The 24,631-nt window shown below is 44.9% G+C and overlaps 1 protein-coding gene across 4 annotated transcripts in view; it reads left to right on the plus strand.

Annotated features, from left to right (window-relative positions):
• Positions 1-22,715, plus strand: part of mdfic (MyoD family inhibitor domain containing) — a 39,412-nt gene extending 16,697 nt beyond the window's left edge. For 2 of the 4 annotated variants that reach the window (XM_080757102.1, XM_080757103.1), the window contains exons 4-5: positions 12,446-12,809; positions 18,967-22,715. In XM_080757102.1, coding sequence (XP_080613228.1) covers positions 12,446-12,809; positions 18,967-19,220 — 618 coding nt within the window. In that variant the 3' untranslated portion in view covers positions 19,221-22,715. The remainder of the gene's footprint in view (positions 1-12,445; positions 12,810-18,966) is intronic. The other 2 variants (XR_013963529.1, XR_013963530.1) reach the window with 2 other exon arrangements.
• The last annotated feature ends 1,916 nt before the right edge of the window (positions 22,716-24,631 follow it).

The raw sequence follows: 24,631 nt of genomic DNA on the forward strand, positions 1-24,631 counted from the left end.
TCGTGTGTGTGCGTGCGTGCGTCCGTACATGCACGTACACTGTATATTGTATGTTAACATTACAATTGACAATATGATTTTTGTCGTTTCCATTTTCCAATATCAAGGTATTTGGTTAAAAAAAAACCCGATTGTGACGTTTGATTTTTTTCCGATGGGATGCTCAGTGGCGAAGAAGGGGTGGGAGGGAGGGAGGGAGGGAGGGAGGGAGGAAATGAGATGTGTAGCAAGAGACGCAATATTATGTCCCGCTGAAATGAGATGCTGTGCGAGATGATCTGCGATGGGCAAAGACGTGGACGGCTAATGGAGTTAAGAGCTCTGTCACAGAGCGTGTCACTGCTGCTGATGGGGTGTCACACACACACACACACACACACACACACACACACACACACACACACACACACACACACACACACACACACACACAGCGAGATGGTGTGTCAGTAATGCTGATAGGGTCCTGATATCCGAGCAGGTAATTTGGCTTGTCCTCAACAGCCCCATCATCATCATCGCCACCGTCATTGTCTGCCTTGGATAAATAGGTGTGTGTGTGTGCGAGTGTGTGTGAGAGAGAGAGAGAGAGAGAGAGTGATTTTGACATGGCCAGTATAGCTATATGCTACATATGGCAGAGTCAATCCCTCTCCCCGGCCCCGGGCCCCTCACTGGTGTTGGAACAGGCGACATTCTGCTAACATGCATCAGGTAGTTGTCCACCCTGTATAAATGCACATTGAATTGAGACGGATAAAGCCAGTGTCAGGTGCAGAGAGGGATCCGTTCATTGGGGCGCGTATGAAAGATGAGCTGGCTGTATTTGAACGTGTGCAGTTATTTGAACGCGTGCAGTCTGGGAGGCAGGTGATGGGGTTTTGTAAACAAAGATTTGTTCATTCCCTCCAGCCGGTCGGTGCCTCTTCAGAAGGGAGGGATAATGTGTTCCTCCTCCACACGCTTTATGCCCTCCCATTGAAACTTCTCATGCCTATACCCTCCCCGAGACCAAACAGAGTGAAAATAGCAGGGAGCCAGTGACGGTATCTGCATTTTTGTGCCTTTTCTTTGTGTCTATAGAGACTTGCATTCTTCCATGTCGGAGATGTTTTGTCTTCCTTGCATTTGGGGGCACAACTAGAAAACCACCTTGACAACCAGTGCAAGTCTACAAACAAGCTTATATGAAGAGAGGAACTCCCACATGATCATAAACAAACCCACACACAGTGGCCCAAACCTTCACAAAATAAAAAAATAAAAAGTAGAAAGTCATTAAAGCAGCACTTTTCAACCTTATCTTCATATAATTGGTCCTCATTAATGCTCATAAGATGGCATGAGTTCCTGACTACTCGCTCTGTGTCTCAGAGGAAGGCTGTGAACAGTTTACAGATGGCCTTACAGATTACATTGGTGTAGGCTGGTTTGGTCGTTTTCAAACGGGACTCTGCTTTTCCATTAACCCATTCTGACCTGAGATCAGATTCACACGAGGTTTCCACTGGACACACACTGGTCTGATTAACCCATTCTGACCTGAGATCAGATTCAAAAAATGTCAGTCGTTCTTCGATTTAAAAAAAAATAGCAGACCTACAAGCTCGTAGCGCGCCACTCGGTGGCGCGCTATGAGCTTGTAGATCTGCTATTTTTCAATAGCTAAAGCATAACATGATGCTAACACCAAAACGGGTTCCCGTTCAGAATGGGTTAAGATAAAGGCTTTAGTTTGAGTTGGCTTGGCAACCCCGGTCGATGATGTCATTTTATAGGCCGGTTTCTGAACTGTCCACACAGCCCACCTCTGAGACGCAGAGTGAGTAGACGGGAAAAGGCGGACATTAATGTGTGCCATCTTATAATTGGCATTAGTGAGGACTAATTATTCGAAGATAAGGTTGAAAAAATGGGCGAAGTTCTCCTTTGAACACTTTGAATGCATAATGTTGGGACGGGTCAGAGATTGCAAAAGAACAAAGACATCAGAGCGCGTCGCTAATAATCCTCTGTTCAGACAATTTCATAAAGGGAGGGAGATGGGGGGGGGGGGGGGGGGGGGGGGGGGGGGGGGAAGGGTAGCACATTGTGCGATGTCAGCCACAGTTTAACCCATTCTGACCGGGAACCCATTTTGGTGTTAGCATCATGTTATGCTCTAGCTATTGAAAAATAGCAGATCTACAAGCTCATAGCGCGCCACTCGGTGGCGCGCTATGAGCTTGTAGATCTGCTATTTTTGAAAAATCGACAGAACGACTGACATTTTCTAGAATCTGATCTCAGGTCAGAATGGGTTAATCAGACCCAGTGTGTGTCCTGCAGTGGAAACCTCGTATGAATCTGATCTCAGGTCAGAATGGGTTAAGGAAGTGTCTGTGGCCTCGGCGGCGTTGCACCGCAGACAGTTGATCGGCGGGGCCCCGGCGTGAGCATCAGCCACCGCTCCCTCTCCGCGCGCCTCGTCCTTGTGGCACAATAAAGGAAGTCCTTGTGGCAGAGTTGGGAAGGTCAAACGGTAAACGAGGCTTTGATATGCCCAAGGAAAATTTCAATCAGAGCCCTTTTGTAATAACATTCATTGTGCTATTTTTTTTTTTTACCCCCTCTCCCTCCATCTCTCTCTCTCTCTCTCTCTCTCTCTCTCTGTGCAGTATAATTCCCTGGTTTTGCGTCTATAAATATGGACAGGGGAAGATGTATAATTTCTAATGAGAAAATAGATCCCTTTGGATTGAAAGGCAGGGGCCGTCTCCAACCGCCGCTGTTTGTTGGGGAGGATAGACGGTACCTGGGGCTGTTTGGGAGGGGGGGGGGGGGGGGTCCTGGGGGTGGTAGTAGGTGGCAGGGAGGGGGGGGGGGGTGGAGGATGACGGTTATGCCGGGCTAGGTCACTGCACATTTACAAATTAGCATTTCAATCAGGCAGGTACACGGGCAGCCGAGCAGAAAATATACATGTTTTTCTTTTTTCATTGTCTTTTTTTTCTTTTTCTTCTTTCTCCTTCTTAATACAAGGCACAAAAAAATAAACAAAACGGCGACCCGTAGCCGTGTTGCCGTGGAATTTGAATTTCACGGTTTCCCAGTTTTTCGTTTTTTCGTTTTTTTTTTTTGCTTGTGACATTTTTTTCTCCCCCATTCAGTGTGTTCTTATAACCCACACACACTCGGAGCATTGTGTAATAATGGCTATTACGAGATGAGAACAAGATTTGGATTTGGCTGTTTAGTCGGCTGACGTGATGTGACATTTGAATTACTGTACGCACCTCATGACGGGCATTCTAATAGGCCTAGGCAAACACTTTTTGTCGTTTCTGTCGTTCTCCGTCTCTTTTCTCTGCGTCTTTTTCTCTCCAGGTCTTCCTCTCTTCCTCCTCTTGACTCTTCTCTGGGGCATTTTAACCCATTTTGGACTGAGGTCGATTAAAAAAAAAAAAGGCTTCTAAATCCTAACATATTTATGAAAAACCCATGTTTCTATGTCAGTGGTGCTCTGTATTTGGCCGCAGACCCCCCCATCTGAAAATATGTTGTTCCAGGGACCCCCCCCCCCCCAGAAGCCAATATTTTAGTTAAAAATGTTCGCTCTGAAAAATACATTCAAAGATTTGCGCCACATTTTCACGACTTTTCAAAAATAGCAGACCTACAAGCTCGTAGCGCGCCACTCGGTGGCGCGCTACGAGCTTGTCGGTCTGCTATTTTCCAATAAGCTAAAGTAGAACATAATGCTTAAAGCACCAACAGGGGGTTCCCGCCCAAAATGGGTTAATATTAAAAAGGGCTGGGCCAGCCATACAAACGCAGAGCTTGTGGTTTGTTCAATCCGTCGGCTGCCTTTTTACCTGTGACTTCCGAGCAACGGCGAAATGTGCAAATGAGAAAGGCGCGTGCTGCCCCTGTTTGACCCCCGTGTTATATTTTCGGGTTCCAGACTATTTTAGAATTCTTGTTTATACAGCTCTGTTTCAGCTGACGTGCATACATACATATTCCTCCCTGGTAGGTCTCTGTGTGTGTGTGTGTGTGTGTGTGTGTGTGTGTGTGTGTGCACCTGTGTCCTGTTTGTGTGCATATGTTCATGTGTATATATATATATATATATATATATATATACACACACACACACACACCTTCCCCATGCACGTGTCTTTGGGGTGCAATTTCTCACTTCCTCCTGTAGGACCTATTTTCCACGACACAAACGGAGGTGTTTATGCTCAGTTTTACATACAGAGCGATCCCCCGCGCTCTCTCGGCGACGGAGCTGCGTGCCCCCCCCCCCCCTCCCCCCCCCCCCCCACACACACACACACACACCACCCCAGCCCCCCCCCCCCCCCCACCCCCGCGTGGCGCAGCCGCCGAAGACTCGGTGACAAATGGCAATTATATTTGTGTGTTCTCCGCGAATCCATCAAACACTGGCCTTTTAAAAATGCTCCCCAGATATTTGAGCCTGTCAGCCACCAGTAGCGGCGACCAAATTGGGATGCAGCTTAGACAGAGGAAGAGGCACTCACCCCCTGGTTTCCCCCTGTGATGTGTGTGACAGTGTGTGTAGGGGAAATACCATGTATTATTCAACTACAAATGTACACCCTCAACTGTTGTTGATGCGCTCGAAATAGGACGGTTACTAGTCCAATTTGATGTGTGTGTGTGTGTGTGTGTGTGTGTGTGTGTGTGTGTGTGTGTGTGTCTTCCTTGAAAACATGGTGTTTTAATGCAACCTGTCAGGCCCGTGTGTAGAGACAGTTATCTCAGGACACCTGCCCAGCGCTACAAGCTTTGCGGAAAACCGCACGCAACTGCTCAATTTTAACTTGCTTGTGATTTGTTCAAAGTTGTTGGCCTGGCTGTGGTCTGTATCAGACTTGGACGCACGGCCTGCACGTTACCCAGTGCGAGGGCCGAAACGCTGCAAATATATGTACTGTAACTACAGCGCTGTGGTCGCTGTAGTGTAGTACAGTATAGTATAGTCAAGTGTCCATATTGTTAAACATTAATCAGGCTGGATAAACCCAGAGTTCTGGTTTTAGCTTTAATTTTTTTTACTTCCCTGCTCATGTGAAGGAGTTAAGTGAACCCTAGTGTCAATAGAGCGTCGCAGTCCCGCCCCTTTCAGAACAGCGAGTGGCCCAGGAAATGATTCTCCATTCAGTTTCTCCATAGGCTTTTCAAAAAGTATTTATTTAAAGACTGTTACGCCGCGGACAAAGCCAACTCGGATCGTGACAAATCATGACAATGAACACAATGTTTTGGGCCGATCAAATAATAAAGAAGAAAAACAAAACAAATAGTGTTGTCTCCTGCCTTTTATTTTCTTCTTTCTAATGATTTTGATCGGCCCAAAATATTGTGTTCATTGTCATGATTTGTCACGATCCGAGTTGGCTTTGTCCGCGGCGTAACCACCGTCTTTAAATAAATACTTTTTGAAAAGCCTATGGAGAAAAATTAATGGAGAATCATTTCCTGGGCCACTCGCTGTTCTGACTGCGACGCTCTATATTCTGAGCATGTATAGAGCTTGTAGATCACCTACATTTTGGCAAATGTCACTCAATATTGTTTCCAATTGAACAAACTTGATGCAGGCATAAAAGCCTGCAGGTGTATGGGCTTTTCATTTCAACGTGTCAAATGTTACAAGTAACTGCCCAAAGTGCTTTTTATGTCCCGCCGCTTTCAAGAAAACGCAACAGGCAGGCTTTAATTGTTCTGGGTGGGTTCACTTAGCAGGTATTAAAAGCAAAAGAAAGCTCATTTGTACGGCATGCTACAGCACTGTATACCTCATACTTTGTCAAATAGAATGCTCGAAAGGCTAACAGTTGGCAAGATGCAGCGTACTGTACTGTACCTCCCCTAAAGTCTTTTTCTTCTTCTTTCTGTCTCAGCAAAAACGAAAAAACGAAAGAAAAACTTTTCAGTCATATACAAGAGTTGGGAACCTTTCTTGTATGCCGCACAATCCCAGGTCCAACGTCGCTGTATACTCTTAAGCTTTGTTCCATTTCTGTCTCCATTTTGTCTCACGGTGACTGTCGGAAGTCCGTCATTGCCATCTCTGACACTATCGTCGTTATCGTGATCAATGGTTATTATGAATGTGACTCACCCCGTTGTCCATTCATCTCAGTCAGTGAGTTAAAATCTCGAGCTCCGTGTTTTCCGATGGTCTGTGTCCAGGAATCCTCTCCCCGGAAAAGCACCTAATTTATGCTTAGTAGTTTGAAAATACCCCCAATCTACAAGCTCACAGCGCACCGCAAGCCTGTTGATTGGCTGTTTTTGGTGCGTGGCCCCTGCATACAACAACAACACACTGTATCTGTCTGATGTCGGATTAAGGCTTACACCTACGTATAGTGTATGTAGTTATGTAGCAGAATCCAGTTAAGTGAACGTTTCGTGAAGATTCTTGTAAACCATGTTTTTTCTGTTCTATGGACCCTAGAGGACACAAAAAAAACGGTTTACATTTTTTTTTCGCGCCCTAACAATATTTTATCACCATGGCAATACATGGCAATGTGTAGCAATATTCCGTGTCTGTCTGTATTTCTGTCGACATCATTTCTCCAAATCTGCCAGGCCGATTTACACCAAATGTGGTCCAGGAGTGTATGATGTGCTCTGGAAGACCCCATATAAATTTCACCACGATCGGCCCATAGGTGGCGCTACAGCACCAAATTCAAAACGAAATTTCATGATTATTCACAAACTACTTGTCCAATTTCAATGACATTGGCTAGGTTGTTGTACCATGGGCTGAAGCACAAGCCCAGAAAGTTTGACCACAATCCACCAATAGGTGGCGCTACAACAACAGATTCAATATGCAATTTCACAAGGTGCATAAGCTACCTGACCAATTTTCCACAAAAACCTTGAATAATCAGTAACGGACAGTTTTATTTAAAATCAAAGGGTTTATTTACGAATGTGACATGCTCAACTGTACAAAGAATCACTGTAGGTATCATCGTCATCACTCTCAGCATCATCTTTTGTATGATTATCACATGAACCCTCAGCAGCCTCACATTTGCAGAGCACTGTGCATGGAAGGTTATTACTGTTGCAAGAACAGCGGCCGCTACACTTGCTGGCAACACATGCACACTTGACGAGTTCAACAACGGCCTCTGGTGCAGGTGGAACCTTTGAGACTACAGGGACACACCTTCCATCATCTTGTTGCTTCCATCCTAAAGAAAGTGGATCTAAAACCTGTGGCTCAGCAACGATGTCTTGTGCACATACATTGGCTTGCCAATGTGCTCGCAGAATGTGTTCGACGATGGACCCTTGCGTTGGACATATCTTTTCAACACCCTGATTGCCCTTGAGCTGTTTAAATATGTGCCACCAAAGTACTTCAGCTGATTCATACCCAGGTTTGAAAAGCTGACACACAAACTTTTCACACCCGGCTAACACCTCCAAGGATGGATGAGGGCCAACACCAAGTTCAGCAAGTGCATGGAGAACATCATCACCAGTCTTCATGAACGATTTGAAGCAGGAAGATTTACCTTTTCCTCGGATGTGACCAGTGGTATCGCAACCAGTGAGTGTGTGGAATCCTGGCAATGCGGCTGCTCGTTTTACTATTTCACCTTTCCGAACAACCATCTCCTGCACGACAGCCATGCCGTCAATCAAGATACTGGTCAACACTTCTGCAGATGGGCTACTCTGCATGTCTATGGATTCTTCATTAGATTCCATCTCTGAAACCACTCCTTCCAATTCATGGATGAGGGCAGACTTGGCTGTAGTCTGCAACAGAGAACCATCAGACTTCATTAAGCTGGCATTGTGATCAGCAAATTCGTGTGTTCCCACAATGTTCTGCAGGTCCAGTTCTCTTGAGGACTTGGCAACGAGAAGCAAGCGAACAAACAAGGAGTTTGTTGCTTTCAAGCTGACTATTTCAGATGATGCCTTAAGCTTGATAGTTTTGCATCCATCTTTCCAGGTCAGATACTTCAGCTTCGTCATTTTGTCCCACATGTTCTTTTCCCCTCTGACCCTCTCATTCACAAAAGTTCAGTGCTCTGCTCCCTCGTAACTCTTGCAGAATGTTTCACTCGGAGTGTTGACATAAAGGCGCAAGGCTACACAGATCTATACTTGCTATTTGACAACTATACAGTGACAAACTCCATGAAGGACAGAACAAGACATCTCTGTAAAATAGAGGATAACACACCAGTCAAAGACTTCAAGGCTTTCCTCGGAAGCAAGGAAACCAAGGCCAACCTCGTCCTCTACCTTGCACAAAAAGCTGTTGATCTTTGCAAGCTACCAATCACAACACACACACACAAGGGTGTCATGTCCACAAACACAAAAATGGTGAACATCACAAGTACACAAGAAGAGGCGGATACGTTACTGGTTATGTATGCCGCAGCAGTGAGTCGTTTATGTAAAACGCCACATATATACTCATGTGACACTGATGTTTTGGTACTTGCCCTTCGAAGGTTACCAGACCTTCAACCAGAGAGTGCAAGCATCATGGGCACAGGAGATCAAAGACGGACGATAAAACTCAGACCAATCTACACGGCCATTGGCCCCAAACGAGCAGCCGCATTGCCAGGATTCCTCACGCTCACTGGTTGCGATACCACTGGTCACATCCGAGGAAAAGGTCAATCTTCCTGCTTCAAATCGTTCATGAAGACTGGTGATGATGTTCTCCATGCACTTGCTGAACTTGGTGTTGGCCCTCATCCATCCTTGGAGGTGTTAGCCGGGTGTGAAAAGTTTGTGTGTCAGCTTTTCAAACCTGGGTATGAATCAGCTGAAGTACTTTGGTGGCACATATTTAAACAGCTCAAGGGCAATCAGGGTGTTGAAAAGATATGTCCAACGCAAGGGTCCATCGTCGAACACATTCTGCGAGCACATTGGCAAGCCAATGTATGGGCACAAGACATCGTTGCTGAGCCACAGGTTTTAGATCCACTTTCTTTAGGATGGAAGCAACAAGATGATGGAAGGTGTGTCCCTGTAGTCTCAAGGGTTCCACCTGCACCAGAGGCCGTTGTTGAACTCGTCAAGTGTGCATGTGTTGCCAGCAAGTGTAGCGGCCGCTGTTCTTGCAACAGTAATAACCTTCCATGCACAGAGCTCTGCAAATGTGAGGCTGCTGAGGGTTCATGTGATAATCATACAAAAGATGATGCTGAGAGTGATGACGATGATACCTACAGTGATTCTTTGTACAGTTGAGCATGTCACGTTCGTAAATAAACCCTTTGATTTTAAATAAAACTGTCCGTTACTGATTATTCAAGGTTTTTGTGGAAAATTGGTCAGGTAGCTTATGCACCTTGTGAAATTGCATATCGAATCTGTTGTTGTAGCGCCACCTATTGGTGGATTGTGGTCAAACTTTCTGGTCTTGTGCTTCAGCCCATGGTACAACAACCTAGCCAATGTCATTGATATTGGACAAGTAGTTTGTGAATAATCATGAATTTTTGTTTTGAATTTGGTGCTGTAGCGCCACCTATGGGCCGATCGTGGTGAAATTTTTATGGGGTCTTCCAGAGCACATCATACACTCCTGGACCACATTTGGTGTAAATCGGCCTGGCAGATTTGGAGAAATGATGTCGACAGAAATACAGACAGACACGGAATATTGCTACACATTGCCATGTATTGCCATGGTGATAAAATATTGTTAGGGCGCGAAAAAAAAATGTAAACCGTTTTTTTTGTGTCCTCTAGGGTCCATAGAACAGAAAAAACATGGTTTACAAGAATCTTCACGAAACGTTCACTTAATTACACAATGACATACACTAGTAAGCCTTAATCCGACATCAGACAGATTTGTGTGTGTGTGTGTGTGTGTGTGTGCGCTCGCGCGAAACCTGCGCTGCCAAGGTATGCACTTTACCTAATAACTACTGTATTTATACGTTGGCTAAATCGAAAGCTATACTTTCTCAAAATGAACGGTAATTACACTTCAGCAACGTCTACTCTTGCTTGTGTGTGCGCGTGTGCGTGCATGCAACGATGTACGATTGGCTCCCTTATCCTCTAAATGAGAAACGAGACTGTGTTGTTACATAATTGTAACTATGGGTCATTGACCGCCATGCAAGCCTGCACATGTTTTCTTTATATATATTACCTCAAAATAAGCCTTTACCTTTTTTTTTAAAAACACTGTTTCATTATGTTTTCAATCACTAAAGAAGGGGGGTTTAAGCGAAAGTGAAACATGTACCGATTCATGGCATCACGACGGCAAAAAACGATAGCAATATTTGTTTATTTACTGGAGCCTCCTTGTTGTCGATGCTTAAAAGTAGGCCTCCCCTTCGACACCATCACCTCCTCCCACACCCATGTTGTCACGGCCAGGCTGCCCATGAGGCTGCGTCCATCAACCTGGACATTGAATCGCTACATAATGAATTCCGTCTTTTGCGATCGTCTTAATTCAAATCTCACTGAATCCCGATCCATAAAGCCTATATATTTGTTTATTGAGGCAGAGGCTGTCTTGTTTTTTCTTAATTGCATGTTTTTACATCCAACATCCTCTTTTTCCTTAATCTCCCGGGGTGATGTGTTTGTTAAAAATTAAATTTGAAAAAGGCCCACAAGGCACCACCCGGTTCCCACACTCTCTTGATTCTTTCTCTTTTCCGCTCTCTCTCTCTCTCTCTCTCTCTCTCTCTCTCTCTCTCTCCTCTCTCTCTCTCTCTCTCTCTCTCTGTCTTTCTCATTGTCTCGTAACTGTAATTGCACTTGTTGGTGCAGCTGGGAGGGGAAACCCCAGATGAAGGGCTGGGTTTATGGCATCGCTGATGTCTGCGCCTCGCTGCTTCACGTCTGCCTGCACTTCGGAAGAGTTTCTGCTGAAGTGCTTTTGTCAATCAAAAGTCGTTGTTTCTCATCTACTCCTCCTCGGGTTTTGTTCCTGGCCTTTTCAGTCCGACTGTGTCAGGCAAAAAGGGGAAGGAGGGGGGGAAAAAAGGCAGCGTTTGGCTGAAGAAGAGGCACATACAAAGAATACACAGAATAGACAAAATGAATAAGTGAGAGCGACTTAAAAAGGGGATGAATAATTCACGGAAAAGCTCAATAAGTCAACCCCACATGCGAGAGAGACACACACACACACACACACACACACACGGTGGCTGTGATGTGGAAGGAAGGTAATGTGGGATTAAGTCCCAGTAGAGCTGAATGTGCAGGTGTTCCTCTCCAGAAAATGCCACCTCCGTCGCTTCGCTCACTCGCGTTCCCTCGCTTCCTCTCCTCTCTTATCACACACTCGGGTCGCTGTCTCCTGGCTTCCCATAGGCAGTCACACGCACACCACACACGCACGCGCAAGCACACACATGCTCAGAAGGACTATTTGAGGCCATCTCTAGCTGCTTTGTGAGGAAAGCAAAATCATTAATGTAGCTTTATAGGTAGGGATCTATTTTGTATATGCACACCATCATAGACTGGTTTCTCTCTCATTCTTTGCTCCGTTCTCTTCTTCAGGCCCTTTGTCTTGTCGTTCACTTCTCACTCTTGCGCGCATCAAAATGCCTCTCTCTCTCACCTGCAGCGGTGTGCCTGTCACATGCAAGCTTCCTACACTCTGCCGGTCGGAAACATATGCAGTGTGATTGGTTTTATATGATCTTACCATCCCCCTAAAAAAAAAAAAACCCAGTGTGAATTTGTAGGTGCTTTATCGCACACCATTTTTAAATCAAACGTCTGCCAGTGAAACGCACAAAAATTACGGGGCTTTCGGAGAGCACGGGCGGTGCACAGCACAGCAAAGTTCTCCTAGCCTCGAGCAAGTCGAAGTCAAGTTTTTATTATATTAAAACATTATACTGAATGTTTAATATTGTAAAAAATGTTCTCATGCTGGGTTGCCTCATGCAGGGTTACTGGTACGGTATAGTCTGGTATACAGAAGAAAAAAACTAATTTAATGTACCGTTTAAAATTTTACATGATCTTGTGGTTGACAACCGTTTGCTTTGCCTCCTGCTGTATCTGTGTTTGAACTTGCCTATGGTAGGAACACGCAGTATGTTATTGTGGGAGTAACTCTTAATGCTTAAGTAAAATGAAGGCACCTCTCCTGGGCTTCAGTACGGTGTTTAAGTCAAGGTCACGAGACAGACTGAAAGAGATGAAAACGAGAGAGACTGAGAGAGAGAGAGAGAGAGAGGGCGAAAGAGACGGATAGAGAGAGAGAGGGAGAGAAATGTAGGCCAAAAGGCAGATGACCCTGATAGTCCCTCGACCACACTTTGAGAAACACTCAAAAAGACACACACGTATACGGAGAGACACGCATAATACAAATGGCACAGAATAAAGGCTGTTTTCAGTAACCCCTCTTTCTACCTTTCCTTCCAGCCCCAACCTCCAACCAATACCCACAACGGCCACCGGCACGGCAACGCCAACGGCACCGCCGCCCCCACCGCCGATGGCCGCGGCGGCGGCCTCCTCCCAACTGAGCAACGGGGTCCTCCTCAAGCCCGTCTCCGGGGGAGGAGGAGGAGGCGCCGTGCACGCCTGTACCTGCACCTGCGGCGCCAACGTCCCGGCGCAAGGCGCGAGACCGACCACGGAGCAGCCCCGGCGGCAGCGCCCCACCTCCATGCCCGTCTCCCAGAAGATGCAGAAGAAGCTGCGGTCCAGCCTGTCGGTCAACAGCGACAGCAGCCGACGCAGCAAAGGAAGCTCCACGGGGTCCCAGAGGCCTCCCCTGCCCGAGGGTGAGTAATAATGGCACCCGCCGCGATTAGTACTACACAGTACACGGAAATGTAGAATATGGAGGGCGTATTGCACTATAGGAATAATGTCGCGCAAACTACAGTAAGTAGAAACCACAGACATGCAAGCGCACACACACACATATCCTGCAATATCCTAGACATTCCAAACGCACGGCTGACGCTAACTAACACTCACCGGCTTCTCTCGCTCCTCTCGCTTGCACGCCTGCTTTTGGACACGCATTCATACCGTGTAGTATCGCGCCGCGGGAACACTCCGTTGCACAGAAAAGTGCAGTTTAAATTTCCCCGTTTAAAAAAAAACCCAGGTTGAGCCAGTTTTGTCCTTGTTACTGCGTATACACCTCTAGACCGAGACTCCAGAAAAGGATCTCGTCCGACCTCATGAGCTATTGACACATTTCTTATCTCCTCTCACGTTTTTAATGATGGGGAGTGCAAGACGATTTATATTTTTACACCTGAGGTTTTAGTAGTATATATTCCTCGAACAACTGTCACCATGCGGGGCAGTCGTGACTTTTGTCAGGTGCAAGTGGCTGAGGTGAGTCTGGTAATGAAGGCCATTGGGTGGTCCATTACCATCGGGCTGAAAGGTGTGACCCTCTAACAAGGCCTAGGAGCATGGGGGGCCCATTAACCCATTCTGACCGGGAACCCATTTTGGTGTTTAGCATCATGTCATGCTTTAGCTATTGAAAAATAGCAGATCTACAAGCTCGTAGCGCGCCACCGAGTGGCGCGCTACGAGCTTGTAGGTCTGCTATTTTTGAAAAATCGAAGAACGACTGACATTTTTAGAATCTGATCTCAGGTCAGAATGGCTTAATCAGACCAGTGTGTGTCCAGTGGAAACCTCGCATGAATCTGATCTCAGGTCAGAATGGGTTAAGTGTCACGAGTAGCTCTGAATCGGCCCATCATGGCCCATCGCACCTCTCCATGCCCTTGATGAAAACCCTCCCACCCCCTGCCTTTTATTAACAGGATTCTCCCCCCCCCCCCAACCTCCCATGACTGTAGTGCGAGTGTATTTGTCTTTCTGTGCCAAGCTCATGCGTGCAGTGCCTGTGTGTCTATTTTATTTTCACTCCTGTACATTGTGCAATGTGCATGAGGCTAGCCCACTCCTGTACATTGGGCATGAGGCTAGCCCACTCCTATACATTGTGCATGAGGCTATAGCCTCCTGTACATTGTGCATGAGGCTATAGCCCACAAACTGAGATGAAATGATTGAAAATCCTATTCTGGGTATAGACGGAGACACGCCATAAAACAATAGGAAAAAAAAAGCTGAGGGCAGTCGGGACGGTTTGCTCGAAATTATGCATAGCCTCACCAGTTAACAAGACGGGTGAGGCGAGCAGATACAAGCACACAGCTCATTGTCGGGATGCGTCCGCCAGACATATTCCACTGGTGGCATGTTTTCGACGTCTTAATTGGCCACGGAGAGGGGAGAGAGACAGCACAGAAGAATAGAAACAAAACAACAGCAGCAGTCCAATAAGTCTGCCTCATTATAGCTTTGTTGCTTTTTTTTTTTTTTTTTGCAGATGCGAGGCCTTCCCTTCCGCAAATCAATATGTTCGCTCTCAAGTACTTATTTCCCCCCGGAAAACAGCCAAGCTGTTGTGTTTGAATGTTTACATGGATTAACATAATCTGTTTGCCTGTGAAATTAGCCTCCTAAACAGCATCCCCCCCCCCCCCCCCCACCACCACCACCCTTTCACTCAACACAGGAAATAAAAGGCGCCAGCTAGCGAGCCCCCCCCCCCTTCCCACCCTACACGCACGTTTCTTGGCACACGTTCCAATCTGCGATAACACTCCTGCTGCCGAGTCATTTCCGCTGTAATGCCCGTGTTTAGCGGCTTGGGGTCGGTGGTCTTGGCTCTTTGATGATTCTGTTTGTGTGCGTTTGCCTGTGTATTTTTGTATGCGTGTAATCAATTAAGGTCTCTGAGCTCCTTTAGCTTCATTTAGGGACTATTAGGGGAACGCTCGTCGCTTTGTAGAGGCATTATAGCTGTGCGTGTGCGTGTGTGTGTGTGTGTGTGTGCACGTGCCCTATCAGTATTCTTCGTAGGCAGGCTTGTTGTAAACTCACAGTTCCACTACCTAGTCATGTGGCCCCTCTCCATTTATACTCACGTGGGGTCACCATGGCTTTAACCAAATGAACCATTCAATTAAGATTAACATAATAAACTCTTTCAAGTTGTCTGTCTCTATTTCTCTATCTCTCTGGCTTTCTCTATCCATCTCTCCTGCTCTCTCTGTCCGTCTTCCTCTCTCGGTCTCTCTCTCCCTTTTTGAGTTTGAATGCTTTTGCACAGCTTGCCGCTCTGAGGCCCATCCTGCTTGTTTTGTGTCAAGCACGCCGCCGGCTCTCAACTTCTCTCCACGTGTATAGCTTCCCAGAGACACCTCCAGAGTGTTTCCCTCCGAGGCACACGGTCTGCTGTGCTTAATTCTGCTTATTTTATTGGCCCACCGCTACCGATTCCCGGCGTTCAAATCTCACCGCTCGCCAAGGTGACGTCGAAAGCGGCGCCGCTGGTCCGTCTCGTCTGTCTTTCTGTCCGTCCGTCTGTCCATCGGCCCCTTTCCCGTGTCGCGCTTCATGGACATGCGCATGGCGTCCAAGCTCTCTTGCGTACAAGACAAGTACACGATCCGCTCCCCCTCCCACCAGCAGGGCTCTCCAACATTCAGACTAATCGCCTGCTGTTGAATTATACATCCAAGTGAATAGCAGAGCTGGCCCTGCCTATATGACCAGTGTTTATACGACATTCACAGTCTGCTGTTGTGTTCTGATGACTGCTGGCATGGCTGTACCCCGTGGACCCGTCAAAGATTGTTACTTTTATGTTGTCTTCATATCGTTTTTCAGCCAGTTAAAAAAAGCATTCGGAGCTATATTGTTTTATATAGTATTGGAGACATTTATTTACTTTCTTTTGGTGTGCGCTCTTACCGGGTTGAGCCCTGAGTTACTTACTCAAAACAATAGCCGATCTACAAGCTCACAGCATACACACACACACACACAAAGCTGTGCATAGGAGGCTCTAGCGCCCCTCAAAAAAGGGCTTAATACAATATATTATAGGGCCAGAGACTCATTTCATGTTCCACACGCTTCCGCACCACTTCTGGTCAACTTCTGCAGCCGAAAGCACAGGCAAAAAAAAAAGAGAAACTCTTGCTGTACTTTGATTAATCAAACATGAGCATCCAGCCGTCTTCTTCAGCATGTCCTCCTCTCTCTGCACCCCCCCCCCCACCTCTCTCTCTCTCTCTCTCTCCCCCCCCCCCTCCTCCCTTTCGCCTTTCCCTTCAACCCAATCAGTAACGGCCCCTTCTGTGACAGCTCAAGTTGGGCTGATGAAAGTTATGCAAATGCTGCCTGTTTGTAAAGCTATTTTTCCCCGCATGCATCCACACTCCACATCGTGTCAGTTTAACACACCAAACTAGTGGCGCTATAGCTGGCTTCGGGGACAAAAAAAACCAAAAACTAAAAACAGGTAGATTGCTGAGGGAGATAAGGGTTCTGATTAGTTGTATTTAACCCATTCTGAACGGGAACCCATTCTGGTGTTAGCATCATGTTATGCTTTAGCTATTTGAAAATAGCAGATCTACAAGCTCATAGCGCGCCACCGAGTGGCGCGCTACGAGCTTGTAGGTCTGCTATTTTTTGAAAAATCGAAGAACGACTGACATTTTTAGAATCTGATCTCAGGTCAGAATGGGTTGATCAGACCCAGTGTGTGTCCAGTGGAAACCTCGTATGAATCTGATCTCAGGTCAGAATGGGTTAATGGAGCTGTACAAGGCCGATGCAGTACTCGCAAAAAACCAATGATACGTGTCATGTACACAAATAACTCTGTATGTCTCACTTGGACTGCATATGTACGTACGGCCGCCGCTATTGATTGCAACTTTTGATTATTTTCGGTTACTTTTGTTGTCGGTAATAATCAAGAAGCTCCTATTTTCATCATTTATATTTTTACTTTCCCATGATTGATTACATTGATTAGTTTGATCAACGGTTGCATGGATTTCAGGAACCTCCTGCAGGGTTTTGTGGGGCCAACGATATATACAGCAGTAGTTTAATTACCAGTAGTGTTTAGTCTCGTCTTTTCTAGTGAGCATTTCATCACCTGTGGTTTGATATAAATTCTGTTTTTAAGTACGCACACGCATATTTATTTGTTTGTCCATGCTGTTGCTTAATATGTAAAGAGTTTCATTCTGAAGTGCGGTCTCACCGTTTTTAACAAAGTGACACCTTATGAGATGATAGATAGTACAGCATCAGACCAGATAGTGATAAAAAAATAAATTTAAGCTGAAATCCGTAACTCTTATGTCTAATGTCTTTCATGAGCTTCAGGCAGCACAACTAGCCAACCAGTAAACTGACAACAATGTCTAAAAGATTATTCTTATTATTCTATCTTATTATACATAAAAATAAAAATCTCATAAGAACGGAACTCTACATATAAATGCAACCCTGCATGGCAATGGATAACGGCTTCAGAACAAGAACAAAGAGCTGGATTTATCCGGTGTTTTTTTTTTTTTTATGGTTTTGAGAATGCATTTTGAATGCAACACGCGCCTAATCACAAATAATTCAGCCATTAAATGCCTTGGTGATTTGAATGGTTAATAGCCCCATTGGTAATTTAGCGAGGACCTCTTTGTGGGCGTGAAGACAACAGGAGTGCTCGGGCCTAGCAGACACATAAGAGGGTCTAGGATGGAGGTTAGATGTTAATCAGCAAAGCGTGCGTCGCCGGGCATTAGCGCGCCAATTTACCAGGACGCCGCTAATCACCTTTAGGTGATCAAGCCGGCCAGGTTGCATGATAATGGCACAATTACTTAACAGTCCGCTAATCAAAGCAGCAGGGGTGGAATTCATTTCTTTGAATTTTCCCCTGATTCTGCCAACCATCCAACCTGGATGGATATGGCCCTCAACCCTTTTCTTTCCACATGCCTCCCTTTGTTCCTTCCAGTTACCTTGACCTATGCCAATCCGTGCTTACATGCTTCCAGTTACCTTGACCTATGCCAATCCGTGCTTGCATGCTTCCAGTTACCTTGACCTATGCCAATCCGTGCTTACATGCTTCCAGTTACCTTGACCTATGCCAATCCGTGCTTACATGCTTCCAGTTACCTTGACCTATGCCAATCCGTGCTTACATGCTTCCAGTTACCTTGACCTATGCCAATCCATGCTTACATGTGCGCTTTTCTTACTGACTCAAAGTGTTGTGTGCACCGTCATTGTCGTTTTCTATTGTCCATGTTGTGATTTTGGTCAATTCTGGTTTAGTTGAAGTTGGTTTCCAGATTGGGTTTGCTCATTTCTGTTTAGTTTTTATTGTTTCCTTTTTTTTTAGTTTGCAATATGTTTTAGACGGGCACAAGATTTAATTATTCAGAAAAGTCATTAAAAAGGCAATTGACTCAGTCATGTAAACATCCCTCAATCAGACATGTTTTTTCTTCTTTTGACTAAATTGATAATGACTAAAACTAAAGGCATGTTATGTCTATTATTTTTTATTTTATATAATTGTTTCACACCTAGTTTTACTTTTGAATTTTAATTAATACCCTTGGTGTGCACACAGTCCTCTGCACACATTTCGGTCAAAGACCTTTCCCAACAACCAACCCATCAATGTAATCAAGTGACGCACAGTCATTTTGAGTCGAATCAGACTTTATGTACCATGACCTGTCGCTGCTTTCTTCCGCCCTTAATGGTCATAATTTTTTTCTCTTTTCTGGCATGGTTTTTTACACCCCATTTCTTTCACTTTTTAACTGCTTGTTAACGTTTTCATTAACTTTGTACGATTTCTGTACCCCAAAGTCACTTTCTTTTCAAGTAAATTTTTTATTATGTATAATTATTTATTACAATATATTTTACGTATTTTTCTATGCTTTTTTTTTAAATAACCTGTATAAACCCTGTATTGTTGTCTGGGTGGTTAACGATTTACATCTTTCTTTCACATCTTTGATGTCCGGCGGGTGGGGTGGGGTGGGGATGGGGATGATTCGGTGGTGGAATCAGATTGCTGCGTCCACTGCATCCTGGCCTGCCTGTTCTGCGAGTTCCTGACTCTGTGCAACATGGTGGTGACGCAGGCCTCCTGTGGCACCTGCACGTCGGAGGGCTGCTGCTGCTGCTGCGCCGCCGACGACCTGGGAGACGACTGCAACTGCCCCTGCGACGACATGGACTGTGGCATCATGGACGCCTGCTGCGAGTCCTCCGACTGCCTGGAGATCTGCATGGAGTGCTGCGGCATCTGCTTCCCCACATAGGGAGGTTCTCCCCAGCCCGCCCAGCCCTGCTGGAATGATGCAACGACAGTGGGTGCTTGTTTGATATAACCAGGAGTTTGTTTGTTGGACCCTGCCAGGATTTTTCTTTTTTTCCCTCGTTTTAACCAGACCTGGAAACGAACGAACGGAAGGACGGAGTTTGGTGTGATTGAACGAGCGGAAATCTGTGCCGCTGTTGATCGAGTACAATGGCGTGTGTGTGTGTGTGTGTGTGTGGTTATATTGTGTCGTGTGTATGTGTGTGAATTTGTCATATGCGTGTGCAATAAAGCCTACTCGGAAAGATCTGTTAACACGCACTGTGCCTCTCCGACAAAGTCCGGCTTCACAGGGGGCCTTGAAAAACCTTCGATAAAGTAAAAAAAAAAAGAAGAAAAAGTTCAGTTACAGTATACCGCATAGTATAAACCTGTTGTATGAACATTTCATTTTAGTGTTGTATGTTTTTCATGTTGACAAGTATGCTAACCGATGCTTAAAGTTATTATAATCGACTGCCTTTAAAGATGGCTCTTATTGCTATACTATTTCAGGAATGATGTTCAAGACAGTTAAATCCGTGCCCGTGTCCCTTGGCTGTCAATATCCATACACTCAATAGCAGTATTAATTAGGGTTTGCAACTATTGTTTATTATCTTGGTGATTATTCTATTGATTTGTTTTTCAATTATTATTTTATTTAAATGTTTTCTTTTATAATCGATGAAATCGATTAGTTCTATTAACTGTTGCACCCCTATAGTATAATTATTGATACTCATTAGATTGTTTTCGTTATGTTGATGGATGCTCTTCACTTTAGAGCCCAACCAATACTGGACTGTAAAAATTGTGAACTTCACTGAGGATTTAATCATTATCGTTATAGTGTACATTGAAACAAAAGGGAAAAAAAAACACATTCCAAATTACCCCAAGTATCATTTTCAGTGTCAACTAAGCTAGAAAATATTTCATATCGTTATATATATCAGACAAAATATACACCGATACCAATAGTATCTGTGATGGGCCAATGTCGTCCGAAAGAATCGCCTGGTTTCTACTTAAAATACTGGTGTTGCATTTTCATTTCGTACTGTATTACACTGTACAAACGTTTTAACCCATTCTGACCGGGAACCCGTTTTGGTGTTAGCATCATGTCATGCTTTAGCTATTGAAAAATAGCAGATCTACAAGCTCATAGCGCGCCACCGAGTGGCGCGCTACGAGCTTGTAGGTCTGCTATTTTTGAAAAATCGAAGAACGACTTGACATTTTTAGAATCTGATCTCAGGTCAGAATGGGTTAATCGGACCAGTGTGTGTCCAGTGGAAACCTCGTATGAATCTGATCTCAGGTCAGAATGGGTTAATGTGGGCGTTCACACGCTCTCTCTCATACTGTAGCTGTGCAACAATCGTCTACTGTAGCTTTGCAGAGCCGCAACGGGACCACGTGAAACGTCCAATCAGAAAGCGCTGATTTCAGGGCTGCAACTATCAATTATTTTCTAAGCGACGACTACGATTAGTCCAATAATCGTGGTAGTAGTTTTCTTTTTATCATTTATTTTCATCAATGAATCAACACAGATTTTCTTTTTGAATGAATCGATTAACTACCCACCACCACCCTTTTAAATTTATTGTACAACATTGTCGCGTAAAAAATGCAAGCTCACGCCTCACAGTGCAAGTCTGTAGATTTGGATACTTTCTCTATTAAACACACTACCCGCCAGCACCTGCCCTTTGACGTAGATCTACGTCATTTCAAATGTCTGGCCGGCCGCCATTGGAGTAGATTCACACCAAATGGTCTTTCATAGTGTTTATGATCGATCGAGTCGTGATGCTATACTTACTTACAGCAGTGGAGCGCGCCATCTTGAATTTTGCACGCACCCGCGCATCGGCATTCTTTCGATTGCCTTCATCTCCAATTCCTTGTCCCAGATGGCATTTCTGGTCAAAACTAGCTTTATTCGACGGCCGATAGCCTGTAATCGTTGCGGTAGTCCTTTCTCATCGTCCAGCGGGAGATCAACATCCGGTCCGACAACACACACACACACAGTGAAAGTAACATTTGTAACATCCGGTCGCGGGTTTTGGCTCTTTAAATTAAGGTTAAAACTGGGGGAAATCCTTGGCAGTACGAGGTGAATTAAGTAATTAATCCTGGTGGTTAATGTGTTTATATACCATATATAGATATATATATATATATATACAGTATATATACCTTTTTCTAATTGATTGTTTCGATTACATGTTGAAGCCCTACTGACATCTGTAACTTTCTGAAAAACAAATGTCTTAACACATTCCAGTTCCCGATGCTTGGTCAGGACTCAGGACACCTGGACATCACTGGAACAACTCAGGTGTCTACCGTCAGTGTAGTCCGAGTCACGTGACTAATGACAGAATGCGAACAGAACACTATTGAGAACAAATCGATACTTAAATATATGACAACTTGGGAGTTAGAATGCGTCGAAATATCAGAGCTGTAGAGAAGCTCCCCGTTTTTTAGGGATAGAGACGAGTTTGGAATTCCACTTTTTACTGATGAATCTGCACAGATTTGCCGCGGAGTTGACACGTTTGTTGTCGTATGTCTGAAATGTCACTCGGCTATAACCTCAGAAAAGCACCTGAAATCCGGCTTCACATTCCAGCAGTATTGGTTAAGACTGGCAGACCAAATCAGGTTATTGATCATCAATCCAGCTAGGCTTTCTAACTATGTGTCTCAGTGTGGATACTTGGGCACTGAAGCCTGACTTGTACTATACTAGTGTCAGTTGCAGAAATTAGTCAATCTACCAGCACAGTAAGCTTGTAGATCAGCTATTTTTGTCGAGTGACGCGTACGACATTAAACATTCTTCACACCTGAATGTTGTTACATAGTTACCACAGCAACCAAAACGGATCATACAATGTCCAAATAGAAGATCTGACAGTCTGGCTAGTCAGTCCTAAAGATCAGATTTGAGAAACAATTTGGATATGCCTGGCAGTCTGAACAAAGATTTTAGGAGCCTTGGAAATACTGGAAATGCAGTGAGAGATACTGATTTTTATTTAACATTTTCTTACTTTGCGTTTTAACTTTTAACTGCACAATGTTTTTTTTTTCAATTTTCATGACAGTCCTCCAATTTGAACTATATTACGCTTTGTCAGTACATAATGGTACAAGTCCTCTCTGTGATGCTGTTTTACATACAATGTGTCTTTGATACTGGTAATGTATGACTTGTTGAAACTGCACTCTCTACTGAAGACCGCGATAAGGAATTACGGAGCACGGTGACCCTGCTAACCGTTTAACCCATTCTGACCGGGCACCCATTTTGGTGTTAGCATCATGTTATGCTTTAGCTATTGAAAAATAGCAGATCTACAAGCTCGTAGCGCGCCACCGAGTGGCGCGCTACGAGCTTGTAGGTCTGCTATTTTTGAAAAATCGAAGAACGACTGACATTTTTTAGAATCTGATCTCAGGTCAGAATGGGTTAATCAGACCAGTGTGTTGTCCAGTGGAAACCTCGTATGAATCTGATCTCAGGTCAGAATGGGTTAAGCGGCTTTCGGGTATCAAGCCCAGTGAGTTGGAATACAAAAAAGGAATGATGAACTGTCGAGTTCAAGTGGTAAACTAATGCAGGGTAAAGGCAGTTTTCTTCTCATTTTCCCCCCCTTTCCTTAATTCTGTGTATCTCTAGATGAGTTTGTGGTGAATCACCCAAGCCTGAGTGGAGTCATTTCGTTCTGTCCGGGAGATTCACTTTGATGATGCTCGAGTGATGCTACTTAACCCATTCTGACCTGAGATCAGATTCATACGAGGTTTCCACGGGACACACACTGGGTCTGATCAACCCATTCTGACCTGAGATCAGATTCTAAAAATGTCAGTCGTTCTTCGATTTTTCAAAAATAGCAGACCTACAAGCTCATAGCGCGCCACTCGGTGGCGCGCTATGAGCTTGTAGATCTGCTATTTTTCAATAGCTAAAGCATAACATAGTGCTAACACCAAAATGGGTTCCCGGTCAGAATGGGTTAATACGGGGGCCCTCATTAGCACCGCTTGCTAAATGGCAACACGACGCACACAAAAAAAAAGAAGAAGGCCCTTCATGCCGTCAAAAGATAATGTGCTGTCAAATGTGTGCCTCGTTTTAATGGCGCGTTGTTATTCTCGGAAAAGCAGTTTGATGGTCAACTCTGTAGAACAGATAACGTGCAAGAAATTAAACCTCCTCCTCGTTAACCCATTCTGACCTGAGATCAGATTCACACGAGGTTTCCACTGGACACACACTGGTCTGATGAACCCATTCTGACCTGAGATCAGATTCTAAAAATGTCAGTCGTTCTTCGATTTTTCAAAAATAGCAGACCTACAAGCTCGTAGCGCGCCACTCGGTGGCGCGCTATGAGCTTGTAGATCTGCTATTTTTCAATAGCTAAAGCATAACATGATGCCGACACCAAAACGGGTGCCCGGTCAGAATGGGTTAATGATTAACTCAAACCATAAGTTTGTTACAGGCTATAGAGTGAAAGGGGGGGAAAATATATATACATAATGTGAAAAATACAACAGTGGTTCTCTGCTCCGGCCATGGGGACCACATACTGCTGCTAACTTGTCCTCCATATTGTACACATTGGGTACACGCATGTACTGTAAGGGTCCATTTGGTTCCTAACTATCAATCATTTAGCTGAGGACACCCTGGAACCCCCCGCAAGGACACCTTGGCGCCCCAGAATCCCGACCCCTTGTTGAGAACCAGGGCCTTATTAGACGGCTCGTATAAGGGAACCCAGCAGCAGTGCATTGTGGTCCCCAGGACTGTAGACGGGAAGGACTGAACCGTACCAGACAGTGTAAAACACGTAGCTAGCTCTCCTTTCATACTGTGTTGTTGTATTGTCTATATATGCTGTCTGTACTTGACCTGATCTCACCAGATATGCAAAAGTCCCTTTTTTTTTTAAATAAACATTACGAAAAAGGTAATTATCAAATTGTTTGAATGCATATTCCCAGCATACTGCACAGTAAATGTCTTGCCATGTGTCTATGGTTATGTGAGGGCCAGCAACAGTAGCACAGCATAACCAATATATCCAGGAAACCTAGGTGTGTTCCCAGCGTCTCATGTTCACAGATGTTTTTCCAGGGTGCCGTGTTCATCTGTGATCCCAGAGCCAAATTCAATACAGCCCAAATCTTGGCCACTTGCTCGCACACTCTATCACTCCCAGCATGCCGGTGTTATCGTGACATTGATATATATTTGACCATCTTGTATGGACTTCACACAACTTTCACGGAGGTCTTTAAATACATGGCCTAAATACCACCAGGTTTGCTAAT

The sequence above is a fragment of the Protomyctophum bolini genome (genome assembly GCF_963924005.1).
Source record: "Protomyctophum bolini genome assembly, chromosome: 23".
NCBI lineage: Eukaryota > Metazoa > Chordata > Actinopteri > Myctophiformes > Myctophidae > Protomyctophum > Protomyctophum bolini.